Source organism: Kogia breviceps, chromosome 1 (genome assembly GCF_026419965.1).
Source record: "Kogia breviceps isolate mKogBre1 chromosome 1, mKogBre1 haplotype 1, whole genome shotgun sequence".
Taxonomy (NCBI): domain Eukaryota; kingdom Metazoa; phylum Chordata; class Mammalia; order Artiodactyla; family Physeteridae; genus Kogia; species Kogia breviceps.
This window is the reverse complement of record NC_081310.1, coordinates 123,506,131-123,526,140: the sequence shown is the minus strand read 5'-3', so window position 1 is coordinate 123,526,140 and position 20,010 is coordinate 123,506,131. Positions and strand designations below refer to the sequence as shown.

Below are 20,010 nucleotides of genomic sequence, written 5' to 3'. Positions count from 1 at the left end.
GCCTCGTAAATTGCCATGGTGATGGGATTAAATGTGTAGCTTGTGACAATGATTTTGTTTCTCTCCCTGGGTTTTAGTTGACACCTTTTGTAGGAGGTCAGAAAGTGATCTCTTTAACAGCAGTGGCTTTTTAAAAAAGTTATCTTTTATATGTTTCATAAAGTTATTGTAGATGTTTGAAACTTTAGAACCACATAGGTGGATAAATTGTCTTGCAGTCCTATGATGCATAAAATATAACAATATGTTTATGATTTCTCTTTAGGAATTTTTCAAATAGAAACTAATTGCAGAGTTTCCGGTTCACCAGGCATTCATAGGGTAAGATTAATATTCTGAATTGTGAACATATGGTAAAGATAATTACTATTACACTGGTAGCTTGGGGGCAAATAGTACTGAATACTTAGTGTGTAAAAAGAGATTACTATTCTTACAGATGTTTTGAGTAAAGTCCTTTTGATGTTTTTAAACCAATTAAACAGAATATTAAATCTGTATACATTTTGGTAAAATGTCATCTTCCTATCCTTTGTTGATTTTGTATGTAGGAAAGGATATGTGTATGTGTTTGATATTTGTCATTTTTTTAACATTAAAGATCTAAGGAATATAATAAATGTCTATGAGAGACTTAGACTCCATGACTCCATGTCTATATTTTTCTGATTTTTGTTTAAGGTAGCATTTTTAAAAATTAATTAATTAATTTATTTATTTGGCTGCATTGGGTCTTCGTTGCTGCTCATGGGCTTCCTCTAGTTGCGGCGGGCGGGGGCTACTCTTCATTGCGGTGCACGCTTCTCATTGCAGTGGCGTCCCTTGTTGCGGAGCATGGGCTCTAGGCTCATGGGCTTCAGTAGTTGTGGCATGCAGGCTCAGTAGTTGTGGTGCACAGGCTTAGTTGCTCCATGGCATGTGGGATCTTCCCAGATCAGGGCTCGAACCCGCGTCCCCTGCATTGGCAGGCGGATTCTTAACCACTGCGCCACCAGGGAAGTCCCTAAGGGTAGCATTTTTAATGTATAGAATTGGTTTGCCATGTTTCCGTAATGAAAGCATGGCCATGCTTTCCTAGAGTAGGTAAGTCAAAAATAAACAAGTTCTATATCCTGTTGCTTCCTGCAAACATCATTCATCTTTTACAGTTGTGGAAGTTTAATCCTAAGTTAGCTCTGTGGCAGAGCTTTTGACTTTGACATGATGAATGATTAATTTGTACACTGTATTAAATTGCATGGCTCACCAGCGTTGTGAATATGACATATGTCTTAAAGCTGTGTCACCCAGCTCTGAACATATAGTCCAGGTAAAGCAGTGGTGAGGACAGTGGATCTATCCCCTACTGTATTCTGAACACTATTCTTTTTACAGATGAAGGTAGATACTTGGACTTCTCAAGTATATCCGCATTTCCCTGCTGATTCATTGAGTTGACTGTGAATTCTTAAAAGCTAGTAATAGATCAGCTACTTCTCTCCTCATGACTCTTCAGTGACCTTTCCACCACTCCTATACTACTTACTATCCCAACTCTTTATCTTGACTGCAGGCCCTCTGTTACTCTACCTTCCCCGGGCTTCTGACATTCCAGCCAGGTGTCCTCCTTTCTGATCTGCACACATCCTGATCTTCTTGCTCCTTCTCCCTGGCATGCTCTTCCCCAGTATCATCATCTGGTAGGCTCCATTTAGATCTGTGTTCTAATGGAAGTCCCTCTAAAGAGGCCTTTCCTCACTCCCCAGTCTAAAGTAGCTATGTATTCTTCATAACATTTCTGATTTGATCATGTGTGTGTATTTGATTTTCTCTCTTTCCTTACTACACAGTAAGGTCCCTGAGAGCAGGGATCTTGTGTCTTGCACATCTATATTTCCCTAACACTTAGAACTCTGCCTGGCACATAGTAGACATTCTAAATATTTGTTGCATGAACAGACTAGATCCTGACCTTTGTTTTAACAAGTATTGCTTTACCATTCTCAGTAATGTTTCACCCATTCTCTTTGGATATTTTGTTTGTGTAGAAGCGAATGCAGTGCTTACTTTTGGCCATCATCTCACTCATTTTGGCACTGAAATGACAGTATAAGATGATGCTGTTAACTCTCAACTATGCATGTCTTCTCTCCACAATAGGATTGTAAATCCCATGAAAGCAGAAACAAGGCCTCATATTTCCTTGGTATGCCTTTGTAGTCCTAACTTCCATAATTGAATGTGTATAAATGTTAACTTTAGAGAAAGGGTTAAGACTAGTGGCTTAATCATATGTTTAAGGATTTCTAGAATACACTGGTTTGTGTGTCCCAGAGCTAAAAAAAAAATCTCATTTTGATTTATAGTTTTAAAAAATTATAACACAGAAATGTTCTGGACTATTTTTGCAACTTCATGTTCCAAAACCTTGTTTTATTTTATTAATAAGGCCTGTTATTACTTAGGCTAGGTGACCAGCAGCAATGCTCTCAACCTCCCACTTCTTTTCAAATTAGTCAAGGTGGCCTTAAGCCCATGCTCTACTACCCTGTGACCCTAGAGAAGTTGCTTGAACACCTTTGAAATTTAGTTTCCTTATTTGTGAAGAGTTAGACTCTGATCTCTGTGCTTTCTTCTTGGGTTAAGTAGTCCATATGATTCTGCTCCTGTGAAAGGTAGGTCACCTATGGAGGAATTACTGTAGAAGCAAATGGACTGATGATCACTGCTATCGGCTAGTCATTTGAAAGGAGAGCATGTGTGATTCCCCGGGGACTGCACAGGGACTGGGTTTGGCTGGACTTTATGGCTTGCTGACTCTGGGGTGATGGGAGGGGGTCAGGAAAACGGTTTTATAAACAATGAAGATGGCGGAGAAGGGTTTGAGGTTGCTGTCTGTTTACACATTCTAGGAATTATGTAGCCACTGGTGGCTTATGCTCTAGTGTTAATATTACCGTAATGGGACTGTAGCTTCTCTTCATTTTAAATGTATTCTAGATAATTTGGTAGCTTACTTAAAGCATCAAAGAATTGAGAGGTCTTTTTCTAAAAACACAATTACCATCTAAATTAAATGCACAATGTATTTCATAACCATCAGAAACAAGGAATAGTGAAACAGTGTTCCTTAAAGTTCAACAACTCCAATTTAATTCAGATTTCTAGAGTTGTTCACGTGCTCTTAATTGTCATATTCAGTAACTTTCTCCTGGGACTTCAGGTGATATGGTTAATTTTTCTAATATTTAGCATATTATTTGATTGTTTCACAGATCCATTTCCACTCTACACCTTTGTGTAAGAAGCTGCAGAATGATAGTTACACACCACTATTCTCCTTTGGTTTCTCTGTTTTGACTATGATGTCAAACCCTTTGATTTCTGTGCTCCAGAAACACTGTGCTGCTTTTTTACCTCACTGACCCTGCTATTCTATCCCCCTTTACTGTTCCTTGTCTGATAGTCCTTCCTCATCTGATATGTTATAAAGGGGAGAGAGATTCTATTCTTCACTCACTAAATTCTTTCAAAGAATTAATTCATTTCTGTGGCACTATCTACTACTTAAATGCTCTTGACTTCCTATAGTGGATTAAAGATGGCTGCAAATACTTTATGATTTTTCCCATCAAGAGATGGAGTCTATTTCCCTTCCTTTTGAATCTGGGCTGGATCTGTTTCCTTTTTGCCCCATCAAAAGGAAGGAATGGGGCTTCCCTGGTGGCGCAGTGGTTGAGAGTCTGCCTGCCAATGCAGGGAATACGGGTTCGTGCCCCGGTCCGGGAGGATCCCACATGCCATGGAGTGGCTGGGCCCGTGAACCATGGCGGCTGAGCCTGTGCGTCCGGAGCCTGTGCTCCGTGATGGGAGAGGCCACAACAGTGGGAGGCCCGTGTACTGCAAAAAAAAAAAAAAAAAAAAGAAAGGAATGGTGTGGAGTAATTTCTAAGGCTGGACCTTGAGGAGATTTGTAGCTTCTGCTTTTGTGTTCTTGTAACGTTCCTACTTAGAACGTAGCCACCTTGCTCTGAGGCAGCCTAAACAGCTATATGGAGGAGTGGCAAAGCCCCTGGTCATTAGCTCAAGCTGAGCTCCAGGCCAGCAGCCAGCCAAAATGCCAGCCCTGTGACTGAGGCGTTTTGGACCTTCCAGCCATCACAGCGTTCCAGCCAACACCATGTGAAACAGAACTGCCTTATCATCCCACAGACTCATCACAAATGATGAATGGTTATTTCAGCTGCTAAGTTTGGGATGGTTTGTTACATAGCAGTAAAGAAACAAAACAAAATTGGTACCTAGAAGTGAGGTGTTGCCACAAGAAAACATCTGGCATTGGCTTTGAGACCAGGTAGCAGTGAACCTGAAGGGGAAGTAAGAAGATTGGACTTCCCTGGTGGTACAATGGTTAAGAATCCACCTGCCAATGCAGGGAACACGGACAGGTTCGAGCCCTGGTCCAGGAAGATCCCACATGCCGTGGAGCAACTAGGCCCATGCGCCACAACTACTGAGCCTGCGCTCTAGAGCCCGCGAGCCACAACTACTGAGCCCACGTGCCACAACTACTGAAGCCCGTGTGCCTAGAGCCTGTGCTCCAAAACAAGAGAAGCCACTGCAAAGAGAAGCCTGTGCACTGCAATGAAGAGTAGCCCCCACTCACCGCAACTAGAGAAAACCTGCGTGCAGCAATGAAGACCCAACACAGCCATAAATAAATAAATAAATAAATAAATAAAAGTTTTTTAAAAAGAAAATTCTTAATGGTGGCTCAAAGAGCAGTGAGGAAATTGCTGTTGGAGGATATAAAACGGTACCCTTGTTATGTATTGACAAAAAAATTAACAAGATTGACATTTATAGTAACATGGAAGATAGAAAATGAACCTAACTGATTTGTGGATCTAGTTTAGATTTCCCAGCAGAATATTGGAAGTACCAATTTACTTTTTTAAACCACTTATGACTAAAGTATTGTAAGAGAGAGATTAATTATAGAAGAAACGGTTCAGATTTTAAGTAGATTTTAGAGGACTTGGTCTTCAGGTGCAAATAAAAGCCAGGGCACAGGTATAGGACCCTGTATTAAGACTTCAAAAAGATTTAAAGCAGTGCCTCTTCTCAGCTAGATAGAAGGGCTTCTAAGAATCTTAAGGGTGTTGTCCCATAGCATCCTGGACATGATTTAGATGACAAGATCCTAGACTTAAAGCCTGAACTTGATGCCACAGCAGAATGAAACTCTTGGGGGACTTGGCAGAGGGTGAGGCTTTCATGTGGGAGGAATGTAAATCATTTGTGGGCAGAGAGTAGACTGCAGTGGATTAAACACGGCTGCACATTCTTTGCCACTTTTCCCACTGAGAGGAGGCATTTGCCTCCTTGAATCTGGGCTGGTACCTGACTCCTTTGACCAATAGAATATAGTGGACATGACACCGTGTAGCTTTGAGAGCTATCCCATAAAAGAACTGCAGGTTTTACCTCTTTGCTTGGAACGCACTATTTTAGAACCCAACCACCAAGCTATGTGAGGACACTCAAACAGCCACAAGAAGTCTCACACAAAGTACCAGCCAGCAGTCAGCACCAGCTACCAACCTGATGAATGAGGACATTTTGGACCTTACAGCCATCTTTGTGCCAGCCAACACCAGGAAATAAAAGAACCATCCACAGAATCACAAGAAATAAAACTATTTTTAAGCTATTTAGGTTTGGAATATGCAGAATAGTTAGCCAAACTCCTTCCCATCTATATGCTTCCAAGTTCTAGCCTCTCTGTAGAAAGGCTTAATCATCTTAGATACACCCTACCTAATATGTGAACGTAATATTCTTCTGCCTTCTGCATGTCTATACGTTCAGTTATTTATTGTACAAATACTTACTCTACACTATGTGCTATAAACTGTGGAAGATCCTATAATACCACAGGATCAGAATTGGAATCCTTTGACCCTGTTTCTCCATGGACCTCTCTTAGGACATTTGATGTTGCTAAGTGGCATTGAATTTTCATCTACAGTGACTATTTCATTCACTGCTTTCTTTTCAAATATATTACAAAAGTTTTCCGTATTATTTCTGGCCCATGTGATTGAAATAGCCTTTCAGCCACCCCCTTGTTTCTAATCCTTCTCCTCAAATCCATCCGGCAAATCTCTCTAGTTCAGTGACTCAATATTCCCCTACCTTACACCTGAGTCTCTGAAGGTTCCTGTAGTTGATGGTAGCTGTTACTTTGTAGTTTGTGGGGAGGGGGAGCACTCTAGACATCTGAAACTTCAGGAAGACTTAAAAGGTAGGCACTTGCCCCAGATACTTCATTGCCAGTCTATCTTGTGAGCTTTCTCCTGGGAGATTTGAAAAAAAAAAAAAAAAATTGCTGGCCTCACCTAGACCGGCTAAAGTGTTCTTTAAGAGTGGCCCTGGGGGCTTCCCTGGTGGCGCAGTGGTTGAGAATCCGCCTGCCGATGCAGGAGACACGGGTTCGTGCCCTGGTCCGGGAAGATCCCACATGCCGCGGAGCAACTAAGCCCGTGAGCCATGGCCGCTAGGCCTGCGCGTCCGGAGCCTGTGCTCCGCAACGGGAGAGGCCACAGCAGTGAGAGGCCCGCATACCGAAAAAAAAAAAAAAAAAGAGTGGCCCTGGGTTTAAGTTTCTTATAAAAGTGCCCCAGGTGATTCTAATGTGAAGCCAAATTTGAGAACCACTGTCTTAGGTTTGTGATTCTCAAAAAGTGGTCTCTGCACCAGCAACATCAACATTAACTAGGAATTTGTTAGAAATACACATTCTTGTGGCCTAATGCAGACCTAATGAATCAGAAACTCCAAGGGTGGGACCTATCACATTGTGATTTCATAAGCTCTCCAGTGACTTATGAATATTGATGTTAGACAAACACTTTACTAGATGAATCCTACCTAGTTCCCTTCTAGATCTCAAAACTAGTGTCTGCCTAGTGATCATTTAAGTGCTTGAGAAATGCTAAGTAATTGTCATCAGTTTTCTGAAGAGTGGTTCAGGGGGTTATTTATAATAGTATAAAGCAAAGGAGCAAATTAATCCTGGATACTAATGCATCGTTTCTCAGGGAGAGAACTCAAAGAGCTCGGTGCTTTGTGACCACCTAGAGGGGTGGGATGGGGAGGGTGAGAGGGAGACACAAGAGGGAGGGGATATGGGTATATATTATATGTATAGCTGATTCACTTTGTTATAAAGCAGAAACTAAGACACCATTGTAAAGCAATTATACTCCAATAAAGATGTTAAACAAACAAAAAAAAGAAAGACAAAAAAAATTGCAGTTAGATATATGTTAGACCCAAGAAACATCTTTTTTTCTCAATATATTTATTTATTTTTATTTATTTATTTTTGGCTGCATTGGATCTTCATTGCTGCATGCGGGCTTTCTCTAGTTGCGGAGAGCAGGGGCTACTCTTCGTTGTGGTGCGCGGGCTTCTCATTGCAGTGGCTTCTCTTGTTGCAGAGCACAGGCTCTAGGCACGCGGGCGACAGTAGTTGTGGCAGGCGGGCTCAGTAGTTGTGGCTTGTGGGCTCTAGAGCACAGGCTCAGTAGTTGTGGTGCACAGGCTTAGTTGCTCTGCGGCATGTGGGATCTTCCTGGACCAGGGCTCGAACCTGTGTCCTCTGCATTGGCAGGTGGATTCTTAACCACTGCGCCACCAGGGAAGCCCAGACCCAAGAAACATCTTGATGAGAAGTAGGACTAAGCATTTTGAAAGGATGTAAGGCGATTTTAAAATCAATTTTCAGTGAGAGTAGTATAGAGGAACCCCGTTCTGTATTGTTTGGCTGTGTCCCTGCCTGGGGCCAGAGACAGAGGGCTTTGAAGTAGCATCCAGTTCTCATCATACAATGACTCTAAATACCATCTGATCATCATTTGTTTATTTTTTCACTGGTTGTTTTGGAAATGCTTTCAAAGTAAAACAAGGACTAGTGGGAAGTAAAGACTGGCTAACTTGAGTGTTGTTGTTCCCGTCTTAGGGACTTTGGGGTGAGATTGTCAGATGAATTCATGTGCTTTGAAAAGCTTTTATGATTTTTTAACAAGGTTTAAAAGCTAAAGGAATGGGATTAGGAGCATAAAATCCTTTACTTTTAACATTGTTTCTTTGAACTGATTTAGTGCATTTGTATATTAGAAATAGAGATCTGATTTGGATTGGATCCTCATTGTTTGCAAAAATATGGTCTGGAAAAAATTTCCTGGACACACAAACAGTATTAAATTTTGTAACGGCAAAGGACAGCTATGCTCTAACTCTCCAGTTAAGCACTTCAATTAGAAAAATTAACATCATTTAACATATAGGAATGCTTGAGACTTTTCATACATCATTAAATCCAGATGCTGTATATTTATATAAAGTCTTAAGTCGTTCAGTGGAAAATGTTCAGTAGAAAAAGTCTAGCTGAGAAAGCAGATTATATAGTATATAAATGGAGACAATGCGAAAAGCTATATCCTTTGTATCCTTGTCTTTCAAAGATTAAAATGGAACCCAGTTATAATGCAGATGTTGGGATAAGTTGATGTCTTTGTCCCTTCAGGCTGCTATAGCAAACTACCACAGACTGGATGACTTAAACAACAAACATTTATTTCTCACAGTTTCTGGAGTCTGGAAAGTCTAAGATCATGGCACCAGCAGATTCAGTATCTGATGAGAACTCACTTCCTAGTTCATAGATGGCCACGTTCTTGCTGTTTCCTCACATAGTGGAAGGGGCAGGAGAGCTCTCTGGTCCCCTTTATAAGGGCACTAATCCCATTCACGAGGGCTCCACCCTCATGACCTAATCACCTCCCAAGGCCCCACCTCCTCATACTATCACATTGAGGGCTTAGGATTTCAAAATATGTATTTTTCAGGGACACAAACATTCAGTCCATTGCAATTAGGGGAGGGAGTTAAATATTCAACTTTTTTTTTTTAGCTTTTGAAAGAACTCAGACTGGCTTAATTGGATTAAATGGTCTGGACAGTGTGGTCTGGTGTGGACCAGGCCTGAAATTTTAGCCTGAGGACCTGGGTTCTAGTTGTTACTATTTCTTGCCAGTTTCGTCACCTTGGACGAGATAACTCCTTTGGGCCTGCCTTATTTTCCATGTTTATAAAATGTGAAGAATAATATTTATCTTAATGGTTTATTGTAGGTGTGAAACAAATTAATGTAAATGAAAGTGCTTTGAAAGTAGGAAAACATTAGATTATTAATAACAGATTTTTATTTGTTCTCTTATTGACAAGGAACTCATGAAAGGAAATCTGAATTAGATGATTAGAGGAAAAGTTTATAATTCTTAAAGAGATGAACAGGAAAAATTCTTTACAAATAATTCTCAGTTAGAATAAATATGGCAGGGCTTCCCTGGTGGTGCAGTGGTTAAGAATCCACCTGCCAATGCAGGGGACATGAGTTCAAGCCCTGGTCCAGGAAGATCCCACATGCCGTGGAGCAACTAAGCTCATGCACCACAACTACTGAGCCAGTGCTCTAGAGCCCATGAGTCACAACTGTTGAGCCCACATGCCACAACTACTGAAGCCCACACACCTAGAGCCCGTGCTCCACAACAGGAGAAGCCCCCACAATACAATGAAGAGTAAGCCCTGCTCGCTGCAACCAGAGAAGAGCCCACATGCAGCAACGAAGACCCAACGCAGCCAAATAAAAAATAATAATAATAAGTAAATAAATAAAATAAAAATAAGAAAAAGAATAAGTATGGCGAACTTGTAGTCAGTTGTGGTTCACTAACAGGTTAGTTATAGTAGTTTCTCATTCTGATTATTTTAAAATATTACTGTAGTTGGAGGTTTGTGACTCTTCTTTCTTTTTGTGCTTAAAGTAGAAAATATATTTGCAATATCTAAAGGAAACTGTATTGTGCAGGAAGTATCATGACAGCTGGGTAGCATTCTGGAGTTATGCAATAAATTCTTCCCTGACACATTACAGATGTAATGCAGTGGAAGAATATGTAAAATGTTTCACAGATCAAATGTCTTTATTGTGCTTAACTACACATAAATGCAGTTGTGTATCGTATGTTGTCAGTCTTTTAAAAATGAATTGTGAATAAGAAACTCATATTCCAGTGGTGCTAAGTATGAATTAATACATGCTGAGTTGTCACACACTAACTGTGTTTTCTGGCCTGCAAAATAATTTGATCTTCAGTAGTAATTATAAAGAAGGCTTTACACATGGATTGGTAAATCCAAAGTAAATTTCAGACATGCTAACTCTTTGATCTTTGAAAATGACAAGGTTGCAAGAGTATTGCTAAAAATACCTTAAATACAATTTGGGGTCAGTACTCTGAGCAGGATTTTGAGTACTTAATAAACCAAAAAAGGATTGTATCTTCCAGGCAAATATATAAACCTTCTCAACAAGTTTTCAGAGGATACATAGGCACTAAAAAATGCAATTTTCACACCCAACTAAAAAAAATTTTGTGTGTTTTAGAATGTTCTCACATTTCAAACTAATCAGTATATATGTAATTTAAGCTATTGCAAATGATTGAAGTAGATGCTAAAAATGACTTTTATTAACCTATAAGGTAAGAAACAAAAAACTGTCCAGGTTTTAATATAAAGGGTAGCTACATTTAATAATGTCATAATTTCAGAGAATTTCAGTCATATTTCTGAGCTGTGTCTTAAAAAGTTATTGACTTGTAACTATATTTAATGAATCAGTAGGCTAAATTTTAAGAGCACTGATTCTCATTTGGATAGATGTATGATAAAGTGCAGAAATTATATGGTTTGACAGGCCATCTGATGAATGCAAATAAGACCAACTGTGTATGAGGATTGAATGAGCGAAATTAGCATATGGAGACTGCTTGGAAGAAGCTAAGTGTTCATCTAAGTGTTGTAGATACAGCATTTTAAAATAAGTTAACGTCTAAATTTCTGTAGAAACTTCTCTGTAAGTTAAGGAAATTCAGAGGCTGAGTGCAATCTGGTATGTGGATGGGGTCTTATATAAATAGCTTTGCCAGAATGTCTCCCAGAGTGAAAAGTAAACTGGTCTATGAAAATCCACTTGCCATGTAATGTCTTATGATGGAGAGGGTCTCTAACGACAGTATCTCCAATTTTGTTTGTTTGGATGACCACAGCTATTTCAAGATATCTATACTTTCTCACAGAATGAAGACAATCACAGAGATGGTGTGTCTAAGAAATTTCAAAAGGTGTAGGCCTCCTGACTGAAGCACAGTCAACTTATTGGATTCATTTTTTTTCATTATAGTAAGTATAAATATTTAAAGTATATTGTTTTGGCCAATGTTGACTTGTGCTCTTTGTTGAATAAATATGTGCTGTCTGTCAATACCCTTATTGTTAGAGCTGTTTGTGTTTACATTTTTCTATAATTTCAGTTGTGTATCTGAAATGAATATAACTCCCAGCATCTTTGAGGGGACAAATAAAGCCATAGACTTTGAGCTGGCAGAGCCCTTAGAGATGATCTCATTCACTTTCTTTATCCATTACAAGAAATTCCTTTGCAACATCCTTGATGGATGGTCATCTTACTCAGCTCAGCCCTGGTAGGAGAAGGGCCTGAACTATTTCTCAGAACTATTTCTATGGATGTTTCACTACAAATTAAATCAAAATGTCACTTTCTAAAATGTGCACCCACCTAATTCTGCCTCTAGAACAAATCCACTTATTCTTTAATCCAAGAGGTAGTCCTGCAAAAATGTAAAGATAAATTCTCAGGTTCCCCTAGTCATCTTTTATCTCAGCTGAATATCATCGGTTACCTGTGTTCCTCCATAGGAAATGGTTCGTAGACAAGTAGCTCCTGATTATTTTGTTGCCCAATTAGTCTTTAACCTATGACTGAATGTTAGGTTCCAGGTGTGATCTTACCAGGCAGACACAGAAGGACTGTTGCCCCTTTATCTGGGTTCATGATTTAATATGGCCACAGATTATAGTCATATTATGGCTATATTTAGCATATAGCTATATTTAGCATATAGCTATATTTTGCATAATAGCTATGACACAATTAGCTTAATGCGTGCATTCATGTCAACTAAAATCCTTAGGTATTTTTCACATGTTCATCCAGTAATGTTTTCTGCCCTCCTTTCCTCCCATCATGTTGATGGTATTTTGGGGTCTAAGCCCAGACTTTCTATCTGTCGCATATAATCCTCTTGTTTTTGGTTTTTGTCTTGTCTTGACACACAGTTATGATTAACTGCAGTGGATTGAAGCAGAAAGGGAGGAGTTGAGAGTGAGAAATAGACCCACTAAACTAGAGTAAGGGAGGGAAGCCCTGGAAAATTATTTAATCAAGCCATAGGTCCTAAGAGGAAGTTGAATCCATATAGTATGATCATGGCCAGAGAGGATGCAGGTGGAAAGTGGTGCTCCAGGCTAGTAGTTAAAATCAAGGATCCTGGGATGCCTTAGCAAGGAGGGGAGAGCATGAAGGTATAGGGTTCAGGTTCAGATAGTCAGGAATATGTTAGGGCTGACCAGCAAAAGAAAAGATACTTATTCATAGGTATCAGAGCCTCTGTAATGGTATTCTAGGGTTCAAGTCAGGATACCAGTCCCTTGAAGGAAGACTAATGAGAGCAAAACAGTTTTTCTTGGGGGTGCTACCAGTACTAGGTATCTAGAGAGAGAAACTCAGACCCAGGGAAGATGATAAGACTTAAGACTCAAAAAAGTGCAAGAGAAGTCCGTGGATGAAGGTTGCAGCTGAACCACCAGCAAAGATGACCATGCTACTGTGATTTTTTTTTAACCAGAATTGTTATAAATCCAAATATTTCCTTTTATCTGTCTTACTCTGTGCCATCTTATAGGTGGTCTGGATTTTACTAGTTAACAATTTTTTAAATGATTTAGGTAAGGCTAAATACTATATAAATCATTTCTGTAAAGAGCATTGTCTGAATACTTTAAATATGAAAATACAAAATCCACCTTGTTTCTCTGAAGGCAGAAATAATAATAGCATGTGCCCTTAATCATTTATACTATTAGTACTTTGCCATCAAAACATTAAACGTGAGAGAGAGTCCCTTCCACAGAGTTGCAACTGGGGCTTCCTTCCCCATCCGTTTTTTAAGCCATTACCATTTTGTGCCAGCTTTTAAATATTCTAAGTTGGTTGCGAACATAAGTTACAAAGCAAGAGCTTGGGGGGGAAAGGAGATAATGTATTAAATCACAATTTGTTCTGAACATAGAATTGGTACATCCCTCTAATCCTAAGGGATAATTTTATAAAGCAGTGCTTGCTCAGAGGAAGTTCCTTGTCACGGTTGAAACAAAACTCTTAGGCTGTAACCGATGCTTCAGACTTGGGAGTGGAATGTGAAAAAGAGCTTATTCAGACCATTTGGAAGGTACAAAATGTGGCTGTTAGAAATTAGTAGCATAAGAACAAGTTTTCCTAATGTTGATTGAAGAAAATTCAGCTTCTGGTTTTTAGTAGCTTAACATGAAGTGAAGATGCAGGAGGAAACTAGATAGTTGCTTCACGTCCTGCACCAAATAAATACCTTTACAGATCCAATCTGGCTGTCACCAAATGGTCTCTCATCTAAGGGACTTTACAGTGCTCAGTTGGCATAGCCTAAGGTTTCGAATGAAACCAGGAAACTTTGATACCTTTTAATCATCAGCCCTGCTTCCCAGGTTTTGCCCCTGAGCTAAATCCTACTTGGTTATGTACAAGCCTTAGAGTTTAAGCTTATTTGGGGTACTTGCTTCAGTGGTTTTTCTTTTATTTTCCTCTTCCAGTTTCTGTCCTCCTACAAGGGAAAGTCATGATTACACTAACAGAGCTAAAATGTTTAGCAGACGCCCAGTCGTCTTATCACATCCTAAAACCGTGGTGGGACGTCTTTTGGTATTACATCACCCTGATCATGCTGCTGGTGGCCGTGCTGGCTGGAGCCCTCCAGCTCACACAGAGCAGGGTTCTGTGCTGTCTTCCATGTAAGGTGGAATTCGACAATCACTGCGCCGTGCCTTGGGACATCCTGAAAGCCAGCGTGAACACATCCTCCGATCCCGGGACGCCACTTCCGCTCCCCCTCAGAATCCAGAATGACCTCCACCGACAGCAGTACTCCTACATCGACGCCGTCTGTTATGAGAAGCAGCTCCACTGGTTCGCAAAGTTCTTTCCCTACCTGGTGCTCTTGCACACGCTCATCTTTGCAGCCTGCAGCAACTTTTGGCTGCACTACCCCAGTACCAGTTCCAGGCTCGAGCATTTTGTGGCCATCCTTCACAAGTGCTTCGATTCTCCATGGACCACCCGTGCCCTGTCAGAGACGGTGGCTGAGCAGTCAGTGAGGCCCCTGACACTCTCCAAGTCCAAGGTTTTGCTTTCTTCCTCAGGGTGCTCAGCTGACGTTGATTCCAACAAGCAGTCATTGCCCTACCCACAGCCTGGCTTAGAGTCAGCTGGCATAGAAAGCCCAACTTCTAGCGTCCTGGACAAGAAGGAGGGCGAACAGGCCAAAGCCATCTTTGAAAAAGTGAAAAGGTTCCGCATGCACGTGGAACAGAAGGATATCATTTATAGAGTGTATCTGAAGCAGATAATAGTCAAAGTCATTTTGTTTGTCCTCATCATAACTTATGTTCCGTATTTTTTAACCTACATTACTCTTGAAATTGACTGTTTAGTGGATGTGCAGGCTTTTACTGGATATAAGCGCTACCAGTGTGTCTACTCCTTGGCAGAAATATTTAAGGTCCTGGCTTCATTTTATGTCATCTTGGTTATACTTTATGGTCTTACCTCCTCCTACAGCTTGTGGTGGATGCTGCGGAGTTCTCTGAAGCAATATTCTTTTGAGGCGCTGAGAGAAAAAAGCAACTACAGTGACATCCCGGATGTCAAGAATGACTTCGCCTTCATTCTCCATCTGGCTGATCAGTATGATCCTCTTTACTCCAAACGCTTCTCCATATTCCTGTCGGAGGTCAGTGAGAACAAACTGAAACAGATCAACCTCAACAACGAATGGACGGTCGAGAAACTGAAAAGTAAGCTTGTGAAAAATTCCCAGGACAAGATAGAGCTGCATCTTTTCATGCTAAACGGTCTTCCAGACAATGTCTTTGAGCTGACAGAAATTGAAGTGCTAAGCCTGGAGCTGATCCCGGAGGTCAAGCTGCCTTCTGCAGTCTCGCAGCTGGTCAACCTCAAGGAGCTCCACGTGTACCATTCATCTCTGGTGGTCGACCATCCTGCCCTGGCCTTTCTAGAGGAGAATTTGAAAATCCTCCGCCTGAAATTTACTGAAATGGGGAAAATTCCACGCTGGGTATTTCATCTGAAGAATCTCAAGGAACTTTACCTGTCAGGTTGTGTTCTACCTGAGCAGGTGAGTACCATGCAGTTGGAGGGCTTTCAGGACTTGAAAAACCTGAGGACCCTCTACTTGAAGAGCAGCATCTCCCGGATCCCACAAGTCATTACAGACCTCCTGCCTTCGCTGCAGAAGTTGTCCCTTGATAACGAGGGGAGCAAGCTGGTTGTGTTGAACAACTTGAAAAAGATGGTCAATCTGAAAAGCCTGGAGCTGATCAGCTGCGACCTGGAACGCATTCCGCACTCCATTTTCAGTCTGAACAATTTGCATGAGTTAAACCTCAAAGAAAATAACCTTAAAACTGTGGAAGAGATCATTAGCTTTCAGCATCTCCAGAATCTTTCCTGCTTAAAGTTGTGGCACAATAACATAGCTTATATTCCGGCCCAGATTGGGGCATTATCTAATCTAGAGCAGCTCTCTTTGGACCATAATAACATTGAGAATCTGCCCCTGCAGCTTTTCCTATGCACCAAACTACATTATCTGGATCTAAGCTATAACCACCTGACCTTCATTCCAGAAGAAATCCAGTATCTGAGTAATTTGCAGTACTTCGCTGTGAACAACAACAACGTAAGTAAATCCATTCTACCCTTTATTTGGCCAGTCATTTGAGCATCTGCTGTTGCAGTGCGTGATGTAGTTAAAGATAATGGACTTAAGTCATACTAAGCATCCTGAGCTCGGCCTGACTACCACTTCTAGACATGTGACCATGGACAAATTATCAAAACACTGAGCATCAGTTTTTCATCTAATTTACAAGTTGTCATGGAGATTTTATGAAAAAATATATAAGCATTTGACACAGTTCATGGCACATAGTAGGTACTCAACAAGTGTTCTCTTTATCCTCTTTCTCTGTTTTTTACATAAACATTACAGTTGAAGTGTTTTAAACTAATTAATTAGTTATGGCAGGGCTTGCTTTCATTTTGGAAGAGTCTTAAGTATTTAGAAAGTTTCATAAAACTTTTCAGCTTTCCAAATCTGTCATAGGAGAACTTTTTGTTAAAAATACTGTGATCATGAATTATTCATAAGTCTTTTTTGTGATACAGTTAGAAAGACTTGAAATCTCTATGCATGTCTAGAAAGACAATTCAAAATGAAAGGCCTGGTTCTATAATGCAACACTAGGGTTCCTTAGAAGCTTTTTCCAGCATCTGTGCTTTAAAAATGAACCATAATTTGCAACAATAAAGCCAAGTTAAGGAAAACTTAACTTTGCTGAAACAAGAAAAAACAAAATAAATGAGTAGTTTCCTAGGTTAAAATGTGAAGGAGGAGGAAAAAGACAAAAATCATGCTGGCTGAAAGGGCAAGAGAATGATGGTAATATCCATATGGGAAGAAGAAAAAAAACCTGTCAGAAATCAGGTCTGCCAAAAGATGAAAGTGATCCTCCTCTAGTTAAAAATGGGAACTATTTTCTTCTGCTCTACCCAAAAAGGTACTATCTCCTGGACTTTTTATAATTCATATTTCATGCTAAATACAGCTACAAGCATGGTGTTGGCTAGTAAACATATTAATCACCAGACAGTATTTTCAGAAACCATGGATTGTTAGAAAAATACCAGAGAGTTGGGGAATGAGGCAAAATTCATACTGACTTTTAGAATTCTGTGACTTTATTCATATGTAAAAGGATAGAACCCATTATACAGTAAACAAAACATCTTCATGTCTTAAAGGATTATAAGGTTTGAAAACTCCTTTAAGTTTGATCTAGATTAGCAGTTTACATCAGAATTACCTGAAGTGGCTGTTAAAACACAGATTGCTGAGCCCCACTCCAGTGTTCTGATTCAGTAAATTGGTCTGCAGTTTGCAGTTCTAAAAATCTCAGGTGAAGTTGGTGCTGCTGGTCTGGTGACCATATACTTTGAAAACTACAAGTCTAGAGATTTATCATGTGTCGTGTAACTATGCAGTTGATTAATATTAGTATTTTGGTTACACTTTTTCTGTTGTTAAACCTATAATAAAAAGTATAAATAATTCTTTTGAAAGGCATTGGTTTCACCAAGTTGTTGTACAGTTAAATCACTCCATAAATTTTTTTTCTTCCAGTGTGAACAGATTAACATGCTTTTATTAAGCAATCTCTGAATATATGTAGGAAGAATAATATCCCAAGACCCTTCAGTTGTGCTGCCTAGGGTTACTCCACGAGGGAACAACCCATTCTTTTTTTTAATTTGAGTATAATTGCTTTACAATGGTGTGTTAGTTTCTTCTTTATAACAAAGTGAATCAGTTATACGTACACATATATCCCAATATCTCCTCCCTCTTGTGTCTCCCTCCCTCCCACGCTCCCTATCCCACCCCTCTAGTTGGTCACAAAGCACCCAGCTGATCTTCCTGTGCTATGTGGCGGCTTCCCACTAGCTATCTATTTTACATTTGGTAGTGTGTATATGTCCATGCCACTCTCTCACTTGGTCCCAGCTTACCCTTCCCACTCCCTGTGTCCGCAAGTCCATTCTCTACATCTGCGTCTTTATTCCTGTCCTCTCCCTAGGTTTGTCAGAACCTTTTTTTTTTTTTTTTTTTTTTTAGATTCCATATATATGTGTTAGCATACGGTATTTGTTTTCCTCTTTCTGACTTACTTCACTCTGTGTGACAGACTCTAGGTCCACCCACCTCACTACAAATAACTCAATTTCATTTCTTTTTATGGCTGAGTGATATTCCATTGTATATATGTGCCACATCTTCTTTATCCATTCATCTGTCAGACACTTAGGTTGCTTCCATATGCTGGCTATTGTAAATAGAGCCGCAATGAACATTGTGGTACATGACTCTTTTTGAATGATGGTTTTCTCAGGGTACATGCCCAGTAGTGGGATTGCTGGGTCGCATGGTAGTTCTATTTTTAGTTTTTTAAGGAGCCTCCATACTGTTCTCCATAGTGGCTGTATCAGTTTACATTCCCACCAACAGTGCAAGAGGGTTCCCTTTTCTCCACACCCTCTCCAGCATTTATTGTTTGTAAATTTTTTGATGATGGCAGTTCTGACTGGTGTGAGATGCTACCTCATAGTTTTGATTTGAGTTTCTCTAATGATTAGTGATGTTGAGCATCCTTTCATGTGTTTGTTGGCAATCTGTATATCTTCTTTGGAGAAATGTCTATTAAGGTCTTCTGCCCATTATTGGATTGTGTTGTTTGTTTTTTTTGATATTGAGTTGCATGAGCTGCTTGTAAATTTTGGAGGTTAATCCTCTGTCAGTTGCTTCACTTGCAAATATTTTCTCCCATTCTGAGGGTTGTCTTTTCGTCTTGGTTTCCTTTGCTGTGCAAACTTTTAAGTTTCATTAGGTCCCATTTGTTTATTTCTGTTTTTATTTCCATTTCTCTAGGAGTTGGGTCAAAAAAGATCTTCCTGTGATTTATGTCATAGAGTGTTCTGCCTATGTTTTCCTCTAAGAGTTTGATAGTGTCTGGCCTTACATTTAGGTCTTTAATCCTTTTGTTTTTTTTTTTTTTTTTGCTGTATACGGGCCTCTCACTGTTGTGGCCTCTCCCGCTGCAGAGCACAGGCTCCAGATGTGCAGACTCAGCAGCCATGGCTCAGGGGCCTAGCCACTCCACGGCATGTGGGATCTTCCCGGACCGGGGCACGAACCCGTGTCCTCCTCATCACAGACGGACTCTCAACCACTGAGCCACCAGGGAAGCCCTTTAATCCATTTTGAGTTTATTTTTGTGTATGGTGTTAGGGAGTGTTCTAATTTCAGTCTTTTACATGTAGCTGTCCAGTTTTCCCAGCACCACTTATTGAAGAGGCTGTCTTATCTCCAGTGTATATTCTTGCCTCCTCTATCAAAAATAAGGTGACCGGGGGCTGCCTGGAGGCTTTTTATCACAAATGGGTGTTGAATTTGTCGAAAGCTTTCTCTGCATCGATTGAGATGATCATATGGCTTTTCCCCTTCACTTTGTTAATATGGTGTATCACATTGATTGATTTGCGTATATTGAAGAATCCTTGCATTCCTGTGATAAACCCCACTTGATCATGGTGTATTATCGTTTTATTTTGCTGTTGGATTCTTTTTGCTAGCATTTTGTTCGGGATTTTTGCATCTATGTTCATTAGTGATATTGGCCTGTAGTTTTCTTTCTTTGTGACATCTCTGTCTGATTTTGGTATCAGGATGATGCTGGCCTCGTAGAATGAGTTTGGGAGTGTTCCTCCCTCTGCTGTATTTTGGAAGAGTTTGAGAAGGATAGGTGTTAGCTCTTCTCTAAATGTTTCATAGAATTCGCCTCTGAATCCATCTGGCCCTGGGCTTTTGTTTGTTGGAAGATTTTTAATCACAGTTTCCATTTCAGTGCTTGTGATTGGTCTGTTCATATATTCTAATTCTTCCTGGTTCAGTCTCAGAAGGTTGTGCCTTTCTAAGGATTTGTCGATTTCTTCCAGGTTTCCATTTTATTGGCATATAGTTGCTTGTAGTAATCTATCATGGTCCTTGGTATTTCTGTGGTGTCAGTTGTTACTTCTCCTTTTTCATTTCTAATTCTATTGATTTGAGTCTTCTCCCATTTTTTCTTGATGAGTCTGGCTAATGGTTT

At 40.1% G+C, this 20,010-nt stretch overlaps 1 protein-coding gene across 5 annotated transcripts in view; it reads left to right on the top strand.

Moving 5' to 3' along the window:
* LRRC8B (leucine rich repeat containing 8 VRAC subunit B) overlaps positions 1 to 20,010 on the top strand; it is an 84,895-nt gene that overhangs the window by 38,598 nt on the left and 26,287 nt on the right. For 3 of the 5 annotated variants that reach the window (XM_067043080.1, XM_067043073.1, XM_067043074.1), the window contains exons 2-4: positions 266 to 321; positions 11,193 to 11,295; positions 13,822 to 15,986. In XM_067043080.1, the coding sequence (XP_066899181.1) occupies positions 13,848 to 15,986 (2,139 nt within the window). In that variant the 5' untranslated portion in view covers positions 266 to 321; positions 11,193 to 11,295; positions 13,822 to 13,847. The remainder of the gene's footprint in view (positions 1 to 265; positions 322 to 11,192; positions 11,296 to 13,821; positions 15,987 to 20,010) is intronic. The other 2 variants (XM_067043084.1, XM_067043078.1) reach the window with 2 other exon arrangements.